This window comes from Antedon bifida, chromosome 5 (genome assembly GCF_963402885.1).
Source record: "Antedon bifida chromosome 5, ecAntBifi1.1, whole genome shotgun sequence".
In the NCBI taxonomy this organism is placed as follows: Eukaryota; Metazoa; Echinodermata; class Crinoidea; order Comatulida; family Antedonidae; genus Antedon; species Antedon bifida.
In genome coordinates, this window is record NC_136230.1 from 1203103 (window position 1) to 1224134 (window position 21032).

Here is a 21032-nt window from a genome sequence, read left to right on the forward strand (position 1 = left end):
TCATACCTTTATTCATGTGAACAGGTATTAAGTTTAGCATGTAAAGCTCTGTCTACACTATCAAACTTTATGTGACAAAAAATAATGTGATGTGCCCATATACGGACATGATGATGTCATATCACTACCATATTTGGACACGTCACACTTTTATTGTCAAACTAGTTTCATAGTGTAGACAAGAGCTTTACATTATGGTTGGTTCCTGCAGCATATTTTATGTATTTCTTGTACATTTAACTAGACTACACAATAAATTTCCCAGAACTAAATGTTTACTGGCCGTCTGTTTCTTATCATCAAAAGAAATCTTTAAATCATTAATTTGCTCTTCCGAAATTGCAACTATTTTGTAGAGATGGATTGGAGCTGGTGGTTAACATGCTTGCCTTCCAATCCCAAGGTTAAATCCTGACCTAGTGCCAAGGTTGGAACTCTTAACTCCCTAAGCCTCAAATGAGTTTATAAGCACAATAAATTATACAATAGTTTATCCATCCTATAATTGGCGAGTTACTCGCTGTTGGATTCGTGTTCACTTACAATAACGATCGGCTTTCATCTTTTCTCGTCTGAAAGAACAAATCAAGGAGAGAATAATAAAATAATGGAAATCTACACTGCAAATGATAAATAGGGGTGACTCTTATTGCTCTGTTGATTACAATATGACTACTATAAAACTGTTCATTTATCTTAAATATGGTTGTAAAAAACATAATTTCTAAAGCTCTGTCTACACTATCAAACTTTATGTGACAAAAAAGTGTGATGTGCCCGAAAATGGTAGTGATATGACATCATCATGTCCATATACGGGCACATCACGTTTTTTTGTCACAAAGTTTTATAGTGTAGACAGAGCTTTATGCAGCATGGTTAGTTGGTTATAAAATGGAATGCATACCTATCTAGCAATTCCTCGTGCAGTTTTCCTGTGGTACGTGCTCGCTCTAAATTGCCACTATCTTCTTGATTTATCCGTAGCCTTCGATCTTCAAAACTCTGAAATTTCTTTCTAAAAATTAAAAATGTTGATAGTTGTTGAAAAGACATTGTTAACATTTGGAACCTTCCAACATGGAACAGTAAATGATTTCTTATACATTTTTTAGTGGGTGTTTATCATAATATCTGATTTACCCTTTAGCAAATATCATGTTTTATATTAATAACTATATTTATAACTTACACATAATCAACTTCGCAATCTTTTAAATCTCCACTTTCCTCCTCTTCTGATTTTTTAGGTTTCTTTACTAACGATTTATTTGAATAAATCTACAACACACAGAAAATATCAATTAAATAAAAAGGCAACTAAAGCCTTACGGTCTACACTATCAAACTTTATGTGATGTGTCCATATATGGACATGATGACATCATACCACTACCATATTTGGGCACATTTTTTAGTTTAATAGTGTAGACATAGCTTTAGTTCATTTATCGCAAGCACCTCAAATAAACCAACTGTAGGGTGACCAAATTAGCAAAAAAATATAGAAAACACCTACGTACCTTGAGCATTTCTTCTGGGCCAGCTTTAGAGTTGACTGCAACAATATCACCAGCACTATTGCATGAAATAAAGCAGCCGTTGTAGCCTTGCAATGCAGTTTTACCCTAAAAACAAAACAATATATAGAATAATAAATATCAAATAACATTTTAAACCACAGGAATGAATTTTCTGCAGGAACTGATAACTCTGTATAGAAAAATCCCAACTGTACAATAGACCTACTGCTGCTACGCATCTATACTTACATCTTCAAATACAGGTTCCCATTGCTCTCTACTACCAACAGCATCTGAGCGACCTATGACCTGGTTTTCTGCGTTTACCGATATGTATTTACCATATCCAGACTTCAGTGCAATCTTTCTGTCTGAAATAGCGATCGCTGAAAACTGCTCTGGTGGCGCTGGACCAATGGAGGCTACGTAAAAGAGAAATATTATTTAGTTTACATACAAGACCAATTTCTAAAGAACAAGATTGAAAAACCTACAGTATTGTTAAAAGCAAAACATTGTTAATATTTTGATACATAAATAATTGTTATGAAGAAAATATGTTAATGTATCTTTCTTTTCAACTTACGATCTGAATTTGGAGCTCCCAGAGTAAACATTCCAGTGTCCATTGCGTATACGTAAGCATTTTTTCCTATCTCTATGGCAACATTTCCAGTGATTTCATTGGTTTGTGACACTTGCCACCACCCACCTGAACAATTAAAAAAACCAATAAAATCATAGTTTATTGGTTTTTCTGTCCCAGATGGGCTTTTAGGGGTAAAGTGCAGTTCTTTATTTTTTTAGCTAGCCGCTTCTTATATTATATTTTATGCGACAAAAATAATTATTTAATTAAACCCACCAAACAAGGTCCAAGTACATACCTCTTTGCTCAGCTTCTATCTCTCTTGGATCTTTCACCTCTTTTTCATGTTTTCTTTTTTTGTGTTTTTTCTTTTTCGATGAACTGAAACAATAAGTAGGCCCCCTAGTTAATAATATTAAGCCTAGGCCATGTTACCATGAAAGTCCTACCCTCTAACGATGCCCTTTTACCCTGTACGGAAAGCTGCAAATTGTGCATTATTCGTTGCAATACTTGGCCTAACTTTAAAATATAACAAATACCTTTTCCCGTCAGTGGTTCCTTTTAATTTCAATTTACCACCTTTAACAAAGCTATATTCTGACATTACGTAACTAATTCTCAATACAGGATTGTTACAATATTACATTTTAGTACGCAAAACAAAATCATATCCCCGATAAATTATTACCGCGTTGGTTCATTTGTTGAGGAGAGAGAGAGATGCGCAGCAACAGCAAATATGGGGAGGGAGCCCTCTCTCTAAACATCGCAAGATTGATCGATATTAGGATCGGAAGGAATCGATTTGTGGAATGACAGTTTTTAAGTGTTTTTGTCTTGTTTTTCAATCAAGAAATGTAAACATGTCTGTTGTGAATTCATGATAATGATATTGCAAACGTTGGGTAAGTTATGTTGTACTTCTAGTTGTATTTGTGATGTAAATGGTAACCAATAATGATGCAACTACCTGTACGTCATGTGTGCAGGCTAGTTTTATAGTTAGGCCTACCTAGGCCTAGTTAACCTTCTTTCCCTAGGCCTAGGCCTAGCTTTGGTTGATCAAGCCTCGCCTCTTCTGGCTAATCCGCGACGTACCTGCTGTATGGGTAGTCGATAACGATATACCATTGCTCTGTTCTGTGTGGACACAGCTCAGATATACAGTGCGACCAGGTGAAGATAATAAAACATTACATTATATAATAACTGTGTTTTTAGTTTTATTTTATCTTTTTTTTACAGAGATGAAAAAGTTGGTTAATCATTAACATTTATTATTAAATTACAAATATTTATCATATAGTTATTAGTCATCTAATAAACATACCAAGTTTGAGATTACTGTGCTGTACACTACACACTGTGGTGTTGTTTTCTCAGAGACCAAGCCTCTACTGCTTGTACAAAACACAAAGGAATCCAACAGACAACTTACACATGCTAAATATGCAAATGTGCAAAATCCAATCAGCCAATTAGAGCAAAGTAAACTGAAACAATCCTTTGCAAGTCAGTACAAACAATTTATTAACAATAAAACTAAAATAATTAATAATTAAATATTGAAAACTGAGACTGACTGAAAATTTAAAAAAAAATAGGTAAATTAAAATTAAAAATTGGTCATTTATTAACTATAAATATTTTTAATTTGTTAATTTTTTAAATACAATTGTTAAAATCTGTCTATACAGTATATTTTATAATATAATAATTGGCAAAATATTTAGTAAATAAACCATGCAAACCAAATAAATAAAATAAAAATGTATAGTTCATAATCAACAAATGTCCAGTCATAAATGGGTTTTAAAGATATATTGCCCCCCTGAAAAATAATTTTGTAAAAATAAAATTGTTTTTGTTCAACATGCAATTTTAATGTCAAAAAAAAAATTAGTTTAAAAAAAATTATTTTCTCTAAAAACTGTCAAATTGCCTGCTAGCCAATGGGTTTTTGGTTGAATTTAACCGTTTATTTTGTCAATTTATAATAAGTGAAAACATTTGTTTTTTCTACAGTGAGTGATTCACTTTGTTAAAACTGTAAAATGGCCTAAAAGTCTGATTTACAGTAAATGTGCCCCCAAAATATCATGTTTTGGGGGACAATTACCTCTTTTTAAAGGAATTTAAACCAACTATTTATCTAGTATGACAGGATTTAGCTAATGACACTGCAACCCATCACTAGACAGCAGTCAATTAACATCATGTCATGTTGGTAGATATGAAACCAAATGAACAATATTAGTAGCTTGGAAAGAATTCTGACACAGTTATATAACTATCTCCTGGACTCCCACACATACATTTGCATTCTAATGAGCAAATATATTATTTTTCAATATTTTGTTTGTGATACATCTTGCTCTGACCAAAGGCCAAGTTGACGCAAAAACATCACTATATGAAAAGTGATGGATATTATATAACTAAAAATTGGAAAAATTCCAAAAAGCATCAGTCTACTTTTGATTGATTGAGTAAAAAAAATGAAACCAATTTCAAATTATAGGGTGTGGGAGGGGGAGGGAGATGAGACAGGGTCTAAAAATGGTTAAATGGAGTGTTGAATTAATCTAATATCCTACACATACTTTTTGATGCCTAATTATAAATATTTTTTAATTTTCTCAGATCAGCCTCAAATACAATTCTTTTTTTGGCTGGAAAAAAAAAATTATGGTTAAAAGATAAATGTATCTATAAATAAATGTATGTAAATTTAATCAAAAATTGATTTTCAATTTTTATAATAAATTTAAAAATGTTGTTTATTGTAAAGTCTGATGTGGCGATCAAGATGTTGTTGATAATTTTACTGTCCGTCTTCCTGGGTGCTATCATTACGCTGGTGCTTCAAGCCTGTATCTTCTACATCTATCACTATAATCAGCCAGAGGTTCCGACTCCACGAAATGGACTCTTTGAGCGTGCTCAAATGGATGAGGTAATTATGAATTTGTATTTGCTAGAATTGATAACAATTAGTAATTCTATTTTGAAATAGTGAAAAAAAACCCAGCAAAAAACGTTAACTAACAAACATATGTATATTTTTTTTAATGGTTATTGTATGGTATTAAAAATTAACCTCATTATGTATTCGTAATTTATGTTAATACTGTACTTTCTTATCACACAAATATCTTTATAGCATTTAATCTACCATCATATTTAAAATTAGGATACTGATTGTTCATACCTTTGTATTCATGAAACATATGTTATACTGTACGCACTAAGTGTACTGTACGCACTTAGGTGTACGCACTAGGTGTACGCACTAGGTGTATGCACTAGGTGTACGCACTATTTGTACTGTACGTATTAGGTGTACGTATTAGGTGTACTGTACACACTAGGTGTACTGTACGCACTTAGGTGTACGCACTAGGTGTACTGTATGTATTAGGTGTATGCACTAGGTGTACGCACTATTTGTACTGTACGCATTAGGTGTACGGACTATTTGTACTGTACGTATTAGGTGTACACATTAGGTGTACGCACTAGGCGTGTACAGTACGATTATTCTCTCCAAAGAGTATTGAGTAATGTTAATAACAGAGTTTCTTAATAATTAATATAGTAATTATTAATTTGTACAGTGTTAATTAAGTGTAAGGCAGGGGCAACCAATCAGGAGGCAGCAGGTACATGCACTTTTCACAGACTGAAATTACAGTATTAGTGCGAATATTGCTATATGTAATTAATAATTGATAAAACAAATTGGTGATTTTCAAACACACACACTTTATTTATAATATATATTTCATAGATGCAAATAAATGCACTGATTATGTTTAAATACAGTATATAAAACTTAATACTCTTTATATCTAGTGGTAATAAATATACTGCTTCTGTATTATACTGTAATATGGCATACAAATGTACAGTATCTTGTCTGTATGCAGTATGTAATAATCTTATTTTACAGATTTAATATGATTATTACGATTAAAATACGAATTCATATTATTAATAAACATCCTTGAAAGCATTTGGTAACTGCCATAAAAAAATGATAAATATAGTCACGTATACGAATACTGTAGTGTATTATTATCAGCATTATGGTAGCAGCCAGCCAGGTGCTCATTATATAATGGTGAATAAATTATAAATTGACACAACTGTGACAAACAAGTCTTGCTATAACTTTTTTAGCCATTAGACCATTATTGACTACCAGCCTTTAATGTTAAAATATACACTCGTCACAGGAAAGTGTCCCCTTAAAGAAGTATCCCCTAAAAAGAGGTGTGCCGTTGAAAGAAGTGCCCCCTTAAAAAGTGTCCCCTTAAAAGAGGTGTCCCCTTAAAAAGTGCTCTTCTGTTAATACTTAAATCTTTTTCTGTTTGTAAAGCAGCTATAAATTTATTTTTTTACTTTAATAAATAAATGATAAATTGTAAAAAATCGAACTAGTAACAACCCAACTAGCATGTAAACACATTATGGCAAATTTATTAATTCTACAAGTTTGAAAACAAGTTATAGAGCAATTTCTTCATGCACACATATTTAATTTTGTATACTGTATTATATTATTCTTTAGGTTACCTCCATTCCAGCACGTTGGTAATTCCCATTTTCTTAATGTGATAGTTTAATAGTAAAAATACTATTTGGCAATACTTAGACGTGATTCATAATGTCTGCAACAATTTTTCATGTCAGATTTCCGACACTCTTCCAAATTTATTACATTCTAATGGTCTTAATCTAACATATTTATCATTTTCTGACAACATCATGAATTTACACGCAGGAATACCATACAATTTTTATCTTTGTTTTTTATCTAAAAATAAATTATAAAAGTCTTCAGACAAGTTGTCTTTTGTCATTTCAAATCTACTCATTTGCGACAGCCTAATTAAATATTTCATACAGTACTTAAAGTGGATACTACTGTAAAGTTACAGTGATAGATAATTACTGAAATGTTGTCATAGATATTACGGTATTATTACATTGGAGAGACTTGGTGTAAAAGCATGAATCGTGGCAGACTAATAATTTTAATATCTTACGTCGCAAATTGATTCTTGATTGGCCTCAGGTAGTCCTTGAAGGATTTCAAAGCTGAAAGGAATGTGACATAATTATGTCACATTTTTATTATTAATAAGAAACAGTATTGAAAATTTATGAATAGGATTTAATATAGAAGAACATTTTCAGTCTTTTATGTGAGCATACACAAAGAGCTACCATGCTAATATGTAAAATAGGACAGTATGTAATTCATTGCTACCATAGTAACTACAAATTATATTAAAAATGTTTTTATGAGATATTCTAAAAATGTTTTTTAGTCATAAAGTAAAGAACTTACTTATTAACAACGTTTAATATGGATATTCAATTTAGAAATAGTAATGTCAAAATACCGTCCCAGGGGCCTGGTTACAATTGAAGGGGTTAGATGATACTCAGATTGTAATAGCAGTGAATTTAAATCTTGTGCCTGGATTTAACTTAAATTTTAAATAAATATAGTGTATAAAAAACTTTTAAAAATTAGGCGTAGTAGAATTATACTGAGTCATACACAGACATTGTTTAACAATCGGTACTAGGTGTTTTTTTAAAAATAAGTAACATTTTGTATTATATTCTTCTGTTGAGACTTTAGTAAATTATGCGTGAATCTCTTTAGATGCAATCACATGCTTCATTAATTTAAATCTTGCAGTCTTTGAAAATCAATAGAAATCTATAATTAAATGATGTGCTATTTGCCCTCGATTTATTTAGTCACATTTCAAATTCTGCTTGCATTAGCAAAACACAGTTAAGATATATTGACACCAATCCCACGCCCCCCCCCCCCTCCCTCAAAAACTATACATGAATCTCTTTAGATGCAATGATATACTTTGTTAATTTAAATCTTAGAAAATCAATGGAAATCTATAATTTAATGACGTGTTATTTGCCCTCCATTAATTTAGTCACATAGTCACATCATCATAAAGAAATCTTGTAAGTTAAATATCACATGTTTACTCAATTATCACAATACTACTAATTAATTTATTATCTTATTTTTTTTTTTATATCTTCAGACACTATCTGATCCATCTTTGCTTAATAAAATAGAGTCATGCAACGCCCTCAACATGCTTATTGCGTTCCTATTCCGTGAAATGAAAGATACGAAAGCAGTGCGAACATGGGTCATTAAGAAGATGAACGTAGAATTTGATGAACTACTGCAAAGTAAAACAGCCGGACGTTTACTAGAACAGATTAAGGTAAACCTCATGTCTCCCACAATCCTCCCACAATCCTTTTGCAAACAAAAACATGAAGAATGGATATTTTAATTGCTTCATTTCATAGATATATTCATTAGAGCCTTAAACATCATGTAGACACTTTTTGAAATGTTTTTGTTTTGAGTACGTGTTGTGTCTGTTTGATATTGTGTTTTACCAACAGAGCAAACAGAATGTTTTTTTCTTAAAACAAATGACAATAAATGATACTTGACTTATTTACCGTAATTACTGTATCACTACAATGTTAATATTTGTCATTACTTACAGGCCATAGAGCTCCTAGAAATAAATTTAATGTGTGCATCACAAAATGACATGACAGTTATTTCATTGTATGTTGTATTTATTTATGAGTTAAAATGAAATTTAATAAGTCATGTCTCATAACAATTTGTTCTACCATCATTTCTGTATGGGAAGCTAATTTAATGATAGCGTTGTTGTCAGTATCAGTTGCCTAGTCAAAATATATAGGCTAAAATAAAAGGTTACTGATGAAGTAATTGTACAGGCATAGAGGAAGTCTGAACCGCACAGTGATATACTTGAAAATAATTGATTAATTTATGCAGTAAGAAATGAGGAAATCTGTAAAAATCAGAAAAAGTCCCACAAACCGAGATTACAACTGAATGTGCAGACATCACAAGGCCATAGCGAGAAGTGAAAAACAGACGAGGCAAAGATGCTTTAAATATTATTATTAATATAAAATATGACGATATGTGCTGGGGAATTGAGATGGGTAGTGAAAATGTAAAATTTCAGACGAGGCTACAGCCCTGCATCCCACGATGGTATAGTATTGTACAAATTTGATTGGAAAGCGACTTGAGATGCTGGATTAACATAGGTTCTTGAGTGTAAGGACGCACAACAGATGTTAATTAATGATGCCCTCATCATCTTGATATTAATTAACAAGGCAGGATCACCAAAGAGATACTTTTTACATACATAAATATAAACTCTAATTTTGTTGTTCCTTTTCACAGGTTAGAGATTATTGCCTCGGTCCAACATTTCCAACGATAAAAAAAGTCAAATTATGTAAAGCGACTCCTAGGGATCCATGCACTGTACCTGAGGTAATTGTCTTCTGTTCTGTAATATCAACTCTTAACTGAAAACTAGACACTGTTGAGCTGACCCTAAGTTTCAGAATACATTTTAATATAGGAAAGTAAAAAAAAGTAGTTTTTAAAAAGTTGTTGGTGTTCTGGACACTATTTAATTCCATGTCTACTGTAAGTTGTAACATATTCATTATTGTTTATGTTTCATATTTTCTGATTTAAGTTTGCGGATGAGTGCCTTATTGAATATAAATTTGTAGTTTATTTCGTGCCTAGCTTACCTGGATAAACCAACAGATGCCATATTCTCCTCGAAGAGCGAGATACCCTCGAAAAGTAGAAAATTCATTGAACACCCCTCTCCATAACTATTATATTTAAATCACTAGTATTCTACTACTGTATCTGAATTTGAAGTGTTTACATGTTTTGCATCTTACTACATAATCTAATGAAATTAAAAATCAATCAAAAACTACTCCTATTTACACTAGTTATCAGCTTTAAATCAAAGCCTTTAGATCGTTATAAATTTAAACATAATTTAAATCCTTAAATCTTTTCATCTTAGGAGATTGACGTTGCCGTGGAAATTGAATACGGAGGAGGATTTCGAGTTACCGTTGATGTTGATCTGGCATTTGGAACCTCAGCTTACATTTCTATAACGTTGAAAAAATTGAAGGGAAAGGCGAGGTTACAGTTCACGAGGATACCGTATTCACACTGGTCATTTTCTTTTTTTGATGTAAGTTTACAAAAAATAAAAATAATTCTCACTAAAGTAGTATTACTGTTCTAATACTATAATAAAAAATTAATAAATAATAAAATAATAAATAACGTAGCTCTTATTCTCAAGGATATATAAATAAAAAATTAAAGTGTATAGCATGGTATAAACGTAGATCTTATCCTCAATGTTATATAAACATAAATTAAAATTAAAGTGTATAGCCTCATATAAATGTAGATCTTATTCTCAATGTTATATACATCAAAAATTAAAATAAAAGTGTGCAGCATGGTATAATGGTAATCTCGAGTACATCAGCAGTGAAGTCAACTGATGAAGTAAAGTATCCATCAATGACGGCCATGTGTCTTCAGAAGAAGACGGCTACAAGAACAGTAACCATCACATTATTATACAGTTAAGCATTATTAAATATTTTTGTTAATAAAACTTGTTTGTTGTTTTTAGGAACCTGAGATAGATTTTGAAGTGAAATCTCATTTTGAAGGACGAACTTTCCCGCAATTAGGCTCGTTAATTGTAAATCAAGTATGTTTCATTATTTTATTATTTAATAACTAAAAATTCCATAAAACTCTATTTACAAACTGTCAACTCTGTTACAACCGGAAAAAAAACTTTTTTGGAAAAGCAATTGGTATTTGGAGAGTTGATTATACCATAGAGATATTAAAGTGAACATTATAATATCTATATGATTATACATTACAAAGCTCTCCCCGCCCCACTCCACTCTGGCCAGTTATCAAATGTCCAGCAGTTTAAACATTTTCCCGGAACAATTGCGGTCTCCATTTTGTTACCTCGTGCATTCAAAAAAAGAAATCTGTACGACAAAAAAAAAAATTGTATGACAAACAGCCTCTCTCTGTTATAACATAGATTTCATATATTTTATGTATTCACAGTAAATTGTACCAACACAACAATAGGAATACTTAAAATACCCATTAAGTCGACATTCCTCTAGAGAATCAGTTTTTAGTTAATTTAACTTTAAAAGCTTTCCAACTGTACAGTATAAATATTAGAATTATATTGGTCATCTAATGTAATTCACCTATTTCGTACTGAAGATAGCCATGACGAATTATGTCAGATCATTACATATTTCACAGGCAAATTACACCAAAAATAAAAACTGCTTTAAATGCGAGATTACACTATGCTACAGTACACCACCAGTATAACCAACATGATGAATTATGAAATCATTCATGCATGACTAATGGAGCATTTTTATCTGATTTTTTTCCTAAAGCAATGATTTATGTACAAATGTTAAAGTGAAACATTACTTGAGCAGTTTGTGATTCAGATACAGTTTGTCATTGTGTGTCAGGGCATCCCGTTGTATAACTGCCATATTCCCTATTGCCAATGAAAAAAAAAAATAATGATGATTTTTGATAATAATAATAATAATAATAATAATGATTGTTTTATGAAATAAAATACAGGAAATAAATAAAATTTGAAAAAAAAAAAAAAATGATTTTGCATATAAAAAAAAAAAAATTGTTAAACCAAAAACCCATTTAGTACTTCCAGACAATAGTCATCTGGTCAAAAAGGATAATCTATTAATAGCACTAAAATGTTATATTAATTAATTACAATTTTTTTGGTGGACAATACAGTATATCATTAACAAATTATATTTTATTTCAGCTTAAAAAAACCTTGAAGAAGAAGCACACACTACCAAATTATAAGATGCGGTACAAACCGTTCTTTGTGAAAGCGGTTCCACCTCACGCTAACGCTGATATGTACCTGCATGAGTCAAGGCTAACTGTCGGTAAGATGACAGTTGTCTTGATAGAGGGCAGTAGACTGGCAATCACAAGCGAAGAATCGGAGGTTTATTGTACAATAGCTGTTGGTAAGTGTTTGTTTTTCACACTCAATGCGTATTATAAATTCCAAGTGTTGAAAATCAGTCATTATTGTTTATGAAACCGGTTTTACCTCACGGAAGTGAGAGTAAGTTGGTGGGCGTTGAGACAATGAAAGCGTAGTAGTCCGGCAAGATTTCGAGGTGCACACACTCCATTCCACACTCCGGAAAACCCAAAGGTGTAGTTCAGTATAGTGAATTTTTATTTTTGTCAAACTACAGATTTTGCACCTCTGAACCAGGAGGACATTTTCCAAAGGTATCCTGGTGAAGTCTATGAAGTAGAAATTATAAAGAATAATCAGAAATCAATCGGAGTTATATTTAATACAAGCACAGCAGACGAATCAAAAGTGTTTATAGAAACAATACAACCAAACACTCCTGCTAGTATAACGGAATTAAAAAGGGTACGTGTTCAGACGGATAATGTGTGTGTTCAAGCTGATAATGTGTGTGTTCAAACGGATAGGATACTGATGTGTGTGTTCAAGCTGATAATGTGTGTATTCAAACGGATAGGATACATGTTCAGACTGATAATGTGTGTTTAGACTGATAGGATACATGTTCAGACTGATAGGATACATGTTCAGACTGATAGGATACGTATTCAGACTGATAATGTGTGTGTTCAAACTGATAGGATACGTGTTCAGACTGATAATATGTTCAGACTGACAGAATACATGTTTAGACTGACAGAATACATGTTCAGACTGACAGAATACATGTTCAGACTGACAGAATACATGTTCAGACTGACAGAATACATGTTCAGACTGACAGAATACATGTTCAGACTGACAGAATACATGTTCAGACTGACAGAATACATGTTCAGATTGACAGAATACATGTTCAGACTGACAGAATACATGTTCAGACTGATAATATGCATGTTCAGAGTGAATGTGAAAGACCCTTTACTAATGTGTTAACTAAAACATGTATTTTTTCTAGGGTGACATACTACTGTCAGTGAACGGTAAAGATGTTGTATCATCTAAAAATGCTGTTAAGTTAATCAAAGAGACCAAAGAAAAGTAAGTCAACATACAATACATATTCTAAATATAGACCCTGCATTTCAATAAAATTCCTACTATACTAAGAATAATTTTGTTGTTTTAGGTGTAAATTAAGAGTTCAACGTCCTACACAACCGGTAGACGCACCTGACGGCAAAGTAGAGTTTGTGGATCAAATTCAAGAAAACGATTATGATGATTTTATCAGTAATACAATAACAACTCTTGGGTATAGTCCACATGAACAAATACATGGATTGCCAAAACAAATGGCAGCCGCCACTACAAGCCTCTCAGAGAGCATCTCCCCTATACTACGCCGACGGCAAAACAATCCAGATTCACGCCCACAGCACAAACGCCGTGCATCGTGGGGAGCGATGGACTCGAGTTTAGAACCTTTACTGGATCTAAAAAGCGAGAGCACTCATAGCTTAGGAATGTTTTTGAAAGAGTCGGAGAAAGTTAAAATTGCAAAATCACAATCACGTGAACACAGTAAGAGTTTGCAATTTAATGGAATGTCACCGAACGATCCCGACTTGGACACGATAAGTCTAGCGAGTTGTCCGCCAGACTTTTTAGAGGAAACTATCGATGCACAAATTCTGAATATAGGTGAGACGACGCGGCAAAGAAAAGAGGATTTTCATTCTTCCTGTTTGCCAGCATCTAGGGTGAGGGTTATTAGTCACTTTTTTACTTCACAGTCTATATTCATTTCAGTGCAAAAGCAATGGCATTATCAACTTCTTCAGGCTAATTCTTTCTAGATAACATGTTATGATGCTTAGCTAAAATGTTACTATCCAGGTTATGGGCTGTAGGCAGTGGACATGGGATTTGTAAGCAATAACCAACAGTATAATGCTAATACAAAAACTGACAAAAGGTCCATATCAAGAAAATACAGTCATTCAAAATACTTTGCAACCTTAAATATTTTCCTCCATAAAATTAATATTTCTCATTCACCAACTTTAATTAAAACCAGAAACTTTCGCGCGCATTAAACTTTCGCTTATTTCGTGAGTGATTGAAATTCGCGAAAGTTTCATGGCGTGAATAATTTTCAGAACGTTCTGTAGGCCTACTACTGTATACAATAGCTATTAACATCTTTATAACACAAAGCTTACTAAATTGTTACAGTATTTACTTGTACTTTATTTTTAAAATTTGCGAAAGTTGCGAAAAAATGGCCGATGTAACATGTCACGAAAGTTTCTGGTTTTACAATATTGATTTTCATAAAATATATTTTACAGGATATATGCTGGGATGAGATTTTTGAGTTTGAATTAGAAGACACAGATAAATTTCTTAATATATGTGTCTGGAACCGTGTCAAAGGTCAGTTAGGAGAACGAGACATTCCAATTGGTTATTGCAGTGTTCCATTGATGGACGTCGCTTTGCAATGCTTAACAACACTGTCGGGAGAACATCAAGAAATGTTTAAGTTGTTTCCACCACAGAAAAAAGCAGGAGCAAGGTTATTTTTATAAATTTTAACTCAAAATTTAACTCAAAATTTAGTTTAAGTTGTTTTAAAATTATTTTTTTTATGTTTAAATGTGTCGTAGGGCCCCTCGGAAGAGCAGTTTTTATTTTATTACTGAGAGGGCTACCCTACTGAAAGAAAACGAAATAAATAAATAAATCTATAAATAAAATTTAAGATCCTCCATTCATATTGGGATAGAAAACTGATCTGAAAATGGTAACAGATAATTAAAAGTTCAATAAGAACCCATTCACACTGAGTATATGACAGGATAACAAAAATCACAGAAAAAATTGTGTGTTTAAGAATAACACTAACGCATTCCAGCCATAGTCGATTCCGGCCTCTGTGTGGACACAGATTAAAGGGTGTGTCTTTTAAATTTATCAGATGGTTTGAACCCTTTAGGGCAGAATTATTTATGAAAACATTGCACTATAGTATGAGAATCACATTAAAAACCAAAATTACTAATTATTTTAGTCGACATCCAGTGTATGGAAATCTGTACCGTCATTCTGGGTTTGAAGGCAACCTCTGTTATGGTGACGTTACGTTAGGGTTTCATCACTCACCCTTTGAGAGACAAGAATTAAGTCTAGATGAGATTCACACTAAAGAAGAGGAGTTAAAGAAGTATGGGCAAGAGACACAAAATGATCACTTAGGCCATCAACCAAATATAAAGACACGCGCACGACCAGATGACTTAAAGTAAGTAAATTATTACATATCATGACATTTGTCCCTTTATGAAGACCATGAAAAGGTGGATTTGTAGGAAGCGATGACCTCGAATTGGACGACCCCAACGACCCGGGCGACCTAGAATTGGACGACCTAGAACATGACTACATTTTATGTTGCACTCTTGGCGTTCCATATCTGTTCGTTTGTTCGTGTTGACACATTCAGTATCAAATGGCGATATTTATGTATTTTTTCAATCAATTGCTTGCTTGCGAGTATTATATAAGGTATGGTTTAAAGATCTTTGGCTATGTTCGGCTTCGGGATGTTATACCACACTTAGGCCTAGGCTAGGCTAGTCTATAGGAGTCGTCGGTTTCGTGTTATGGGTTGTCCAATTCTAGGTCGTCCAATTCGAGGTCGCCCGGGTCGTTGGGGTCGTCCAATTCGAGGTCATCGCTTTCTACACACCCATGAAAGGGTTCTCAGTGTACCATAAATTACAGTTTCCTCTTCTATGACAAGCTTTTAACATTTGACTTCTGACCCCAACACTGCTACTTGTAATCAACGTGTTGAATGTGTATCATAAAGAATGTTGTACAGTTTCTCTTCTGTTACAAGCTTTTAACATTTAACCTCTGACCCTAACACTGCTACTTGTAATCAACGTGTGTGTAGGCCTACCCTAAATTTGTTGTAGTTTTCTCTTCTATAACAAGCTTTCAACAAGGAAATTTGACCTTGTGTGTTTATTGTGCTTTGCTTATTGTTTCTTCAGCTTGGTGTCAACGAAACGCCATGTGTTTGTAGGTACGCAGTTTGCTGTTCAAACTAGATGTGGCTTTTGCAATAAAAAGGTAAAGTTCTACTAACAAGCAGCTAACATTAACGCAAAGGTAATGTTCTACTAACAAGTAACTAACACTAACGCAAAGGTAATGTTCTACTAACAAGTAACTAACACTAACGCAACTAATTTAAACGTTGTCATCATTACTGTTTTTAGGTTTGGACAAAGTATGCGTTCCAATGCAAAGTATGTAAGCTGATTTGTCACAAAAAATGTTCAGAAAAAACGCAGGCCAAAATGCCGTGTGATATGTAAGTGAGCCCTCTTCATTATTTCAACTGTTTGTTTCTATGACATGCCTCATTTTAAAGCATTTTGGTTCATATTTTTTTTAATCCATTAATATGATTTCACAAAAAAGTGCATTGAAGTTTGTGCCTCTTTGTGTTTGAATATTACAATTTATTATCGTAATATTTTTCATTTTTTAAAATGATATCATAGTTCTTTCATGAACATTTTTAAGGTTTAGCAGTCATGGTTCAGATATTTCACGCAAAAAGCATGACTATTTTGATTTTATATTTCAATTTCACATCTTTACAACTGTTTTAATTTCTTAAGGTTTTTTGTATGTGAATGGTTTAGTCTTTTTATACCATCTAAATGGTCTTAAAATAATCATTCAATTTTAGACTCCTAGGCCGTCCCAAATCCGATCTACAATCCCCGGCACGTGACATTCAACTCAAAGTTCCGAAGTCAGTTACCCCAATGATATCGCCTGGAAACTCGGCTAAGAACACACCCCTCGTATCACCTGCATCCACTCCGCCAGGGTCGCCCCCATCGTCTGACGATGAGGAAGATGTTGACGAGTTGGTACGAAGCATTCATACCTTAAAGGAAGAGCTACGGAAAATAGTGGATCCTGGTGGAACAAGTATGGATAATGATGCCATGTTTATGACAGCTGCCAGAGAGGTAGGGAGAGAGTCAATATTACGAAAGACAGTTGAGATACACAAGGATATGCTATGTTGGCAGGAACATGCTATTATGCAAGGCCATCCAGCGGAACGATTTTTCTTAAATTTTACTCTTAGCTCTAAGCTATGAAGATGCTAATACTGAGTTAAATAGCCACTATAATTAACCAGTGGTTTCTGTCCATATGATAGCTATAATGAACACATAATACTGGGTTTTGTATTAAATCATAGCACAATACATAGCACACTTATGACATCATAGCACACAACCTAGAGTATGACATCATAGCACACAAACTACAGTATGACATCATAGCACATTACCTACAGTATGACATCATAGCACATTACCTAGAGTATATCATAGCACAATACCTAGAGTATATCATAGCACAATACCTATGACATCATAGCACAATACCTATGACATCATAGCACAATAATACCAATGACATCATAGCACACTACCTATGACATCATAGCACAATAATACCAATGACATCATAGCACACTACCTATGACATCATAGCACATTACCTATGACATGGCACAATACGTATGACATCATAGCACAATACCTATGACATCATAGCACAGTGTAGAATCACTTTCCACTACTATATTATATTGTTGTTAAACTATTTTTTCACATCATCCAAATCTCTAGGTTGATGTTTAAATAACAAAAAAACAAACTCCTTGGCGATAATGGATATAAACAATAACATAAATATTTTCATTTACAGAATTGTCGAGAAAACTAATAAACTCTTTTTATTTTAGTTGGGAAGAGACTTGTACATCGATCTTCCAATAGGTGAACGCAAAGACAAGTTGGACATTATGGTAAACATTAAATATTTCATAAAAAACATTAGTTAATTGTTTCATCGCTACAATAGTTTAAAATAAAATCCATAGGTGGATCTAGCACTCTATCCCCCCCCCCCCCCTCCTCACCTTTAGAGTTAATATAAATGTAAAACGCTACAATAGTTAGATAGTCTCACAAGCTCACTTTTCTTAGAGTTAATATAAATGTAAAAATACAATGTAAAACGATTTAAACATTACTGAAGGTCAGCATAAGCAAATAATAAAATTTTAAAATCCTGGATCCATCAACTATAACAATGCACCTATAAACTGCAATACAATACAGTATCATGATTGTTATTAACAGATCAATAAACTGCAACAAGAGATAGACCATGAAGCCCTGAAACGTGCGCACCTTGCACAGGAACAGCACAACGCCGTAAAGGGTTCAAATCGGGAGTTGTCAACTGCCTCTAAAATTCAGAAGAGTGAACAACGAATGGAAGATTTACGACTTCTTATGATTCACTACTGTGCTGGGATGCAGCATTGTAACGAAGCACAATCTAAAGATTGAAGGGGAGAGAGGGCTGTCAGAGAGTTTAAAAATAGATAAACAGGGTCAGCTACTAATAAGATAAGAAATCTTAAAATCTCTTTCTACACTATCAAACTAGTTTGATAAACAAAGTGTGATGTGCCCAAACATGGTAGTGGTATGGCCAAATATGATAGTGATATGACATCATCATAGACATGGATTTATACATAGAGAAACAGGAGATGTGTTCAGATTAATCTGGAATGCAACAGAAAGCAAAGATTGAGGGTTGCAAAAGAGTTGATTAAAGTCTAGTCCCGAGTTGCAGATGAGATACAAGAACCTACGACAAAACAGGATGTCTTTGAATTTGATTCACACTACGCTACAATGGTAATCAACAAAACTTAATCTAAACCTGAAACACCATGTTTAGTTCTCTTTAAATCCACCATAGTTCTTTTAACATCTTTTAAAGAAAACCTTTGGTGGTTTTACTCCTATTCAGAAGTGTATATTTCAGGGGTCTTGAAAACTATGTCTCAAATGTGTATTTCAGTGCTCAAATTTCCACCTATAACAGAGGTGTACCTTGTCTAGCCAATGTTTATTGTTAATGTATACCTCTAAAATGTTCTGTACAGTGTTATTGTATAGTGCTGGCTCTGACTGGACCCAACTTACAGTATTAATGTTATCACCCTCTAACTGGGCCCACCTTATTTCTTAGATAATTAAAAATATAATTCTAATTGTAACTTATGATGAAATAATATCTTGTCTGAACTTTTTACAATTGTACACAAAATATAAAAAAAAACAAACATCGTTCTCTGTTAAATATTTTACATATTTTTTAAAGCTAAATGTTATATTGTATATATTTTAATTTTGTCTTAAATTATTAAAGTGTGATTTATATTAATTTAACATTTTAAATTAACCCGTTGAATGGTCATTTTTTTTCACTGGCTACTCGTAATTAATAAATATTTATAATAATTTGAACTGAAATGCTAACATATGCTAAACTCATGTTAAACAAAGAAGGTATTAATAGTGGAATGCTTGTAAATATTAATTTTGATATTGTATCTGTAGACATTGTACTGTAGTAGTAACAAATGTAGAATTAATATTAGATATACTTTTTAAAATTATTGTACTGCAGTTACTGCAGTAACTACATTTTTACTGCAGTAACGTATGGTTTATAGTTTGTTTCAATGTAGACTTTTATGAGGCAGTCACTGAAATAACTCATGATTATGATTACTCAAAAAGAACTACAGTAGTGGTATAATAATATGTTCGTTTCACAGGACGGCCTCCCCTTAAGCTCGGTTCCCACTGGATGCAACACAAGTCATGACCAATCACAATGCGATGGTAGCTTTCGCATGTGATTGGTCATCTTATTATTGTGTTATTCCTACATAAAAGTGGGAACCAATCTTTAACAGGGCTGTGCAAGAGTACTATTACTATAGTATAACTCATTCATTTATTATTACTAGTACATTACTTATTCCAATACCGCATATCCCCGGATATAGTCCCAGTATTGACCTTAGATCCGGACATAGGCCTCTCTCTCTAGGCAGTTCAGATGAGCTTTTACATGCTTACCAATCATTTCTTTCCCCTGAATCAGGATTTCCCTGGGGTATAGTCTGCCTAATTTCGTGGGTATATACGGTATTACTATAGTATAACTCATTAATTTATTATTACTGGTAATGTATTACTTATTCCAATCCTATGCATTATGTAGTATATATATATATATATACAAAATATATTTAATAAAAATGAAATATTATTCCTCTTGAAAGTTTGCAATATTATAATTAAGAAGTGCAATCATCTAAAATATATGAATATTATTAATTATTGCATGTGATAAAGAATAATTGTAGAGATGTCAGTACAGTAAATTTATTTTGAAAATTGTATATAAAGAATAAAGAAGTTGTATATTTATGTGATGATACTGTAAAGCTTGGTTCCCACTAGAGATGTAACGCATGTCAGTTGACCAATCACAAGCGACAGTCCAGATGAACCATTGCTTGCGATTGGTCAAACTATTTTCGTTGCACTAATAGTCACGTCCTTTAGTTTATTAGTGAAAATATTTAGGATAATATTGTCATTGGTAGGTTAGTACAGAGAATCGGTTAATGAAAAAGTATGCCTCACCTAGATGATGGTAAACCTGCTAAAGTATAAATGTAGTATTTATCAAAAAGGTTGTTTAAATATAAGTTGTTTATAAAATTGGCATTGATATTTATGTTTACAGTTTCTATGGTGACCTGGTTAGATTATTAATTATAAACCTGTCCATTTTAAATAAGAATAGATATTAGTCATCTACCTGTACAAATAAATTCTTGCAAGTTATTATTATTAATATTTATGCAAAAATAATAACAAATGAAACAAAACAGATGGAGTACAGTGCTGATCCATGAAAGGTGTAATATAATACTGTAGAAAGCCA

General features: G+C 32.8%; 2 protein-coding genes across 3 annotated transcripts; one reads left to right on the forward strand and one right to left on the reverse strand.

The window, feature by feature from the left end:
• Window positions 1–75: 75 nt before the first annotated feature.
• LOC144842988 (protein FRG1-like) lies at window positions 76–2816 on the reverse strand. Of its 2 annotated transcripts, XM_078699621.1 has the most exons (8): window positions 2655–2816; window positions 2411–2493; window positions 2110–2235; window positions 1773–1945; window positions 1524–1628; window positions 1193–1281; window positions 908–1018; window positions 76–572 (listed from the first exon to the last, which is right to left on the reverse strand). In XM_078699621.1, the coding sequence occupies exons 1-8, from the start codon at window positions 2717–2719 to the stop codon at window positions 536–538; spliced, it is 789 nt and encodes a 262-aa protein (XP_078555747.1). In that variant the 5' UTR covers window positions 2720–2816; the 3' UTR covers window positions 76–535. The 2 variants fall into 2 exon arrangements, with proteins under 2 accessions (XP_078555747.1, XP_078555748.1); XM_078699622.1 differs by lacking the exon at window positions 2110–2235.
• Window positions 2817–2933: 117 nt separating this feature from the next.
• LOC144841833 (PDZ domain-containing protein 8-like) lies at window positions 2934–19322 on the forward strand. The gene is made up of 17 exons (XM_078698088.1): window positions 2934–3020; window positions 4907–5071; window positions 8205–8393; window positions 9416–9508; window positions 10068–10244; window positions 10701–10781; window positions 11925–12138; window positions 12376–12563; window positions 13117–13199; window positions 13288–13861; window positions 14453–14679; window positions 15175–15405; window positions 16163–16241; window positions 16391–16485; window positions 16870–17158; window positions 17950–18012; window positions 18350–19322. The coding sequence occupies exons 2-17, from the start codon at window positions 4925–4927 to the stop codon at window positions 18560–18562; spliced, it is 2943 nt and encodes a 980-aa protein (XP_078554214.1). The 5' UTR covers window positions 2934–3020; window positions 4907–4924; the 3' UTR covers window positions 18563–19322.
• The last annotated feature ends 1710 nt before the right edge of the window (window positions 19323–21032 follow it).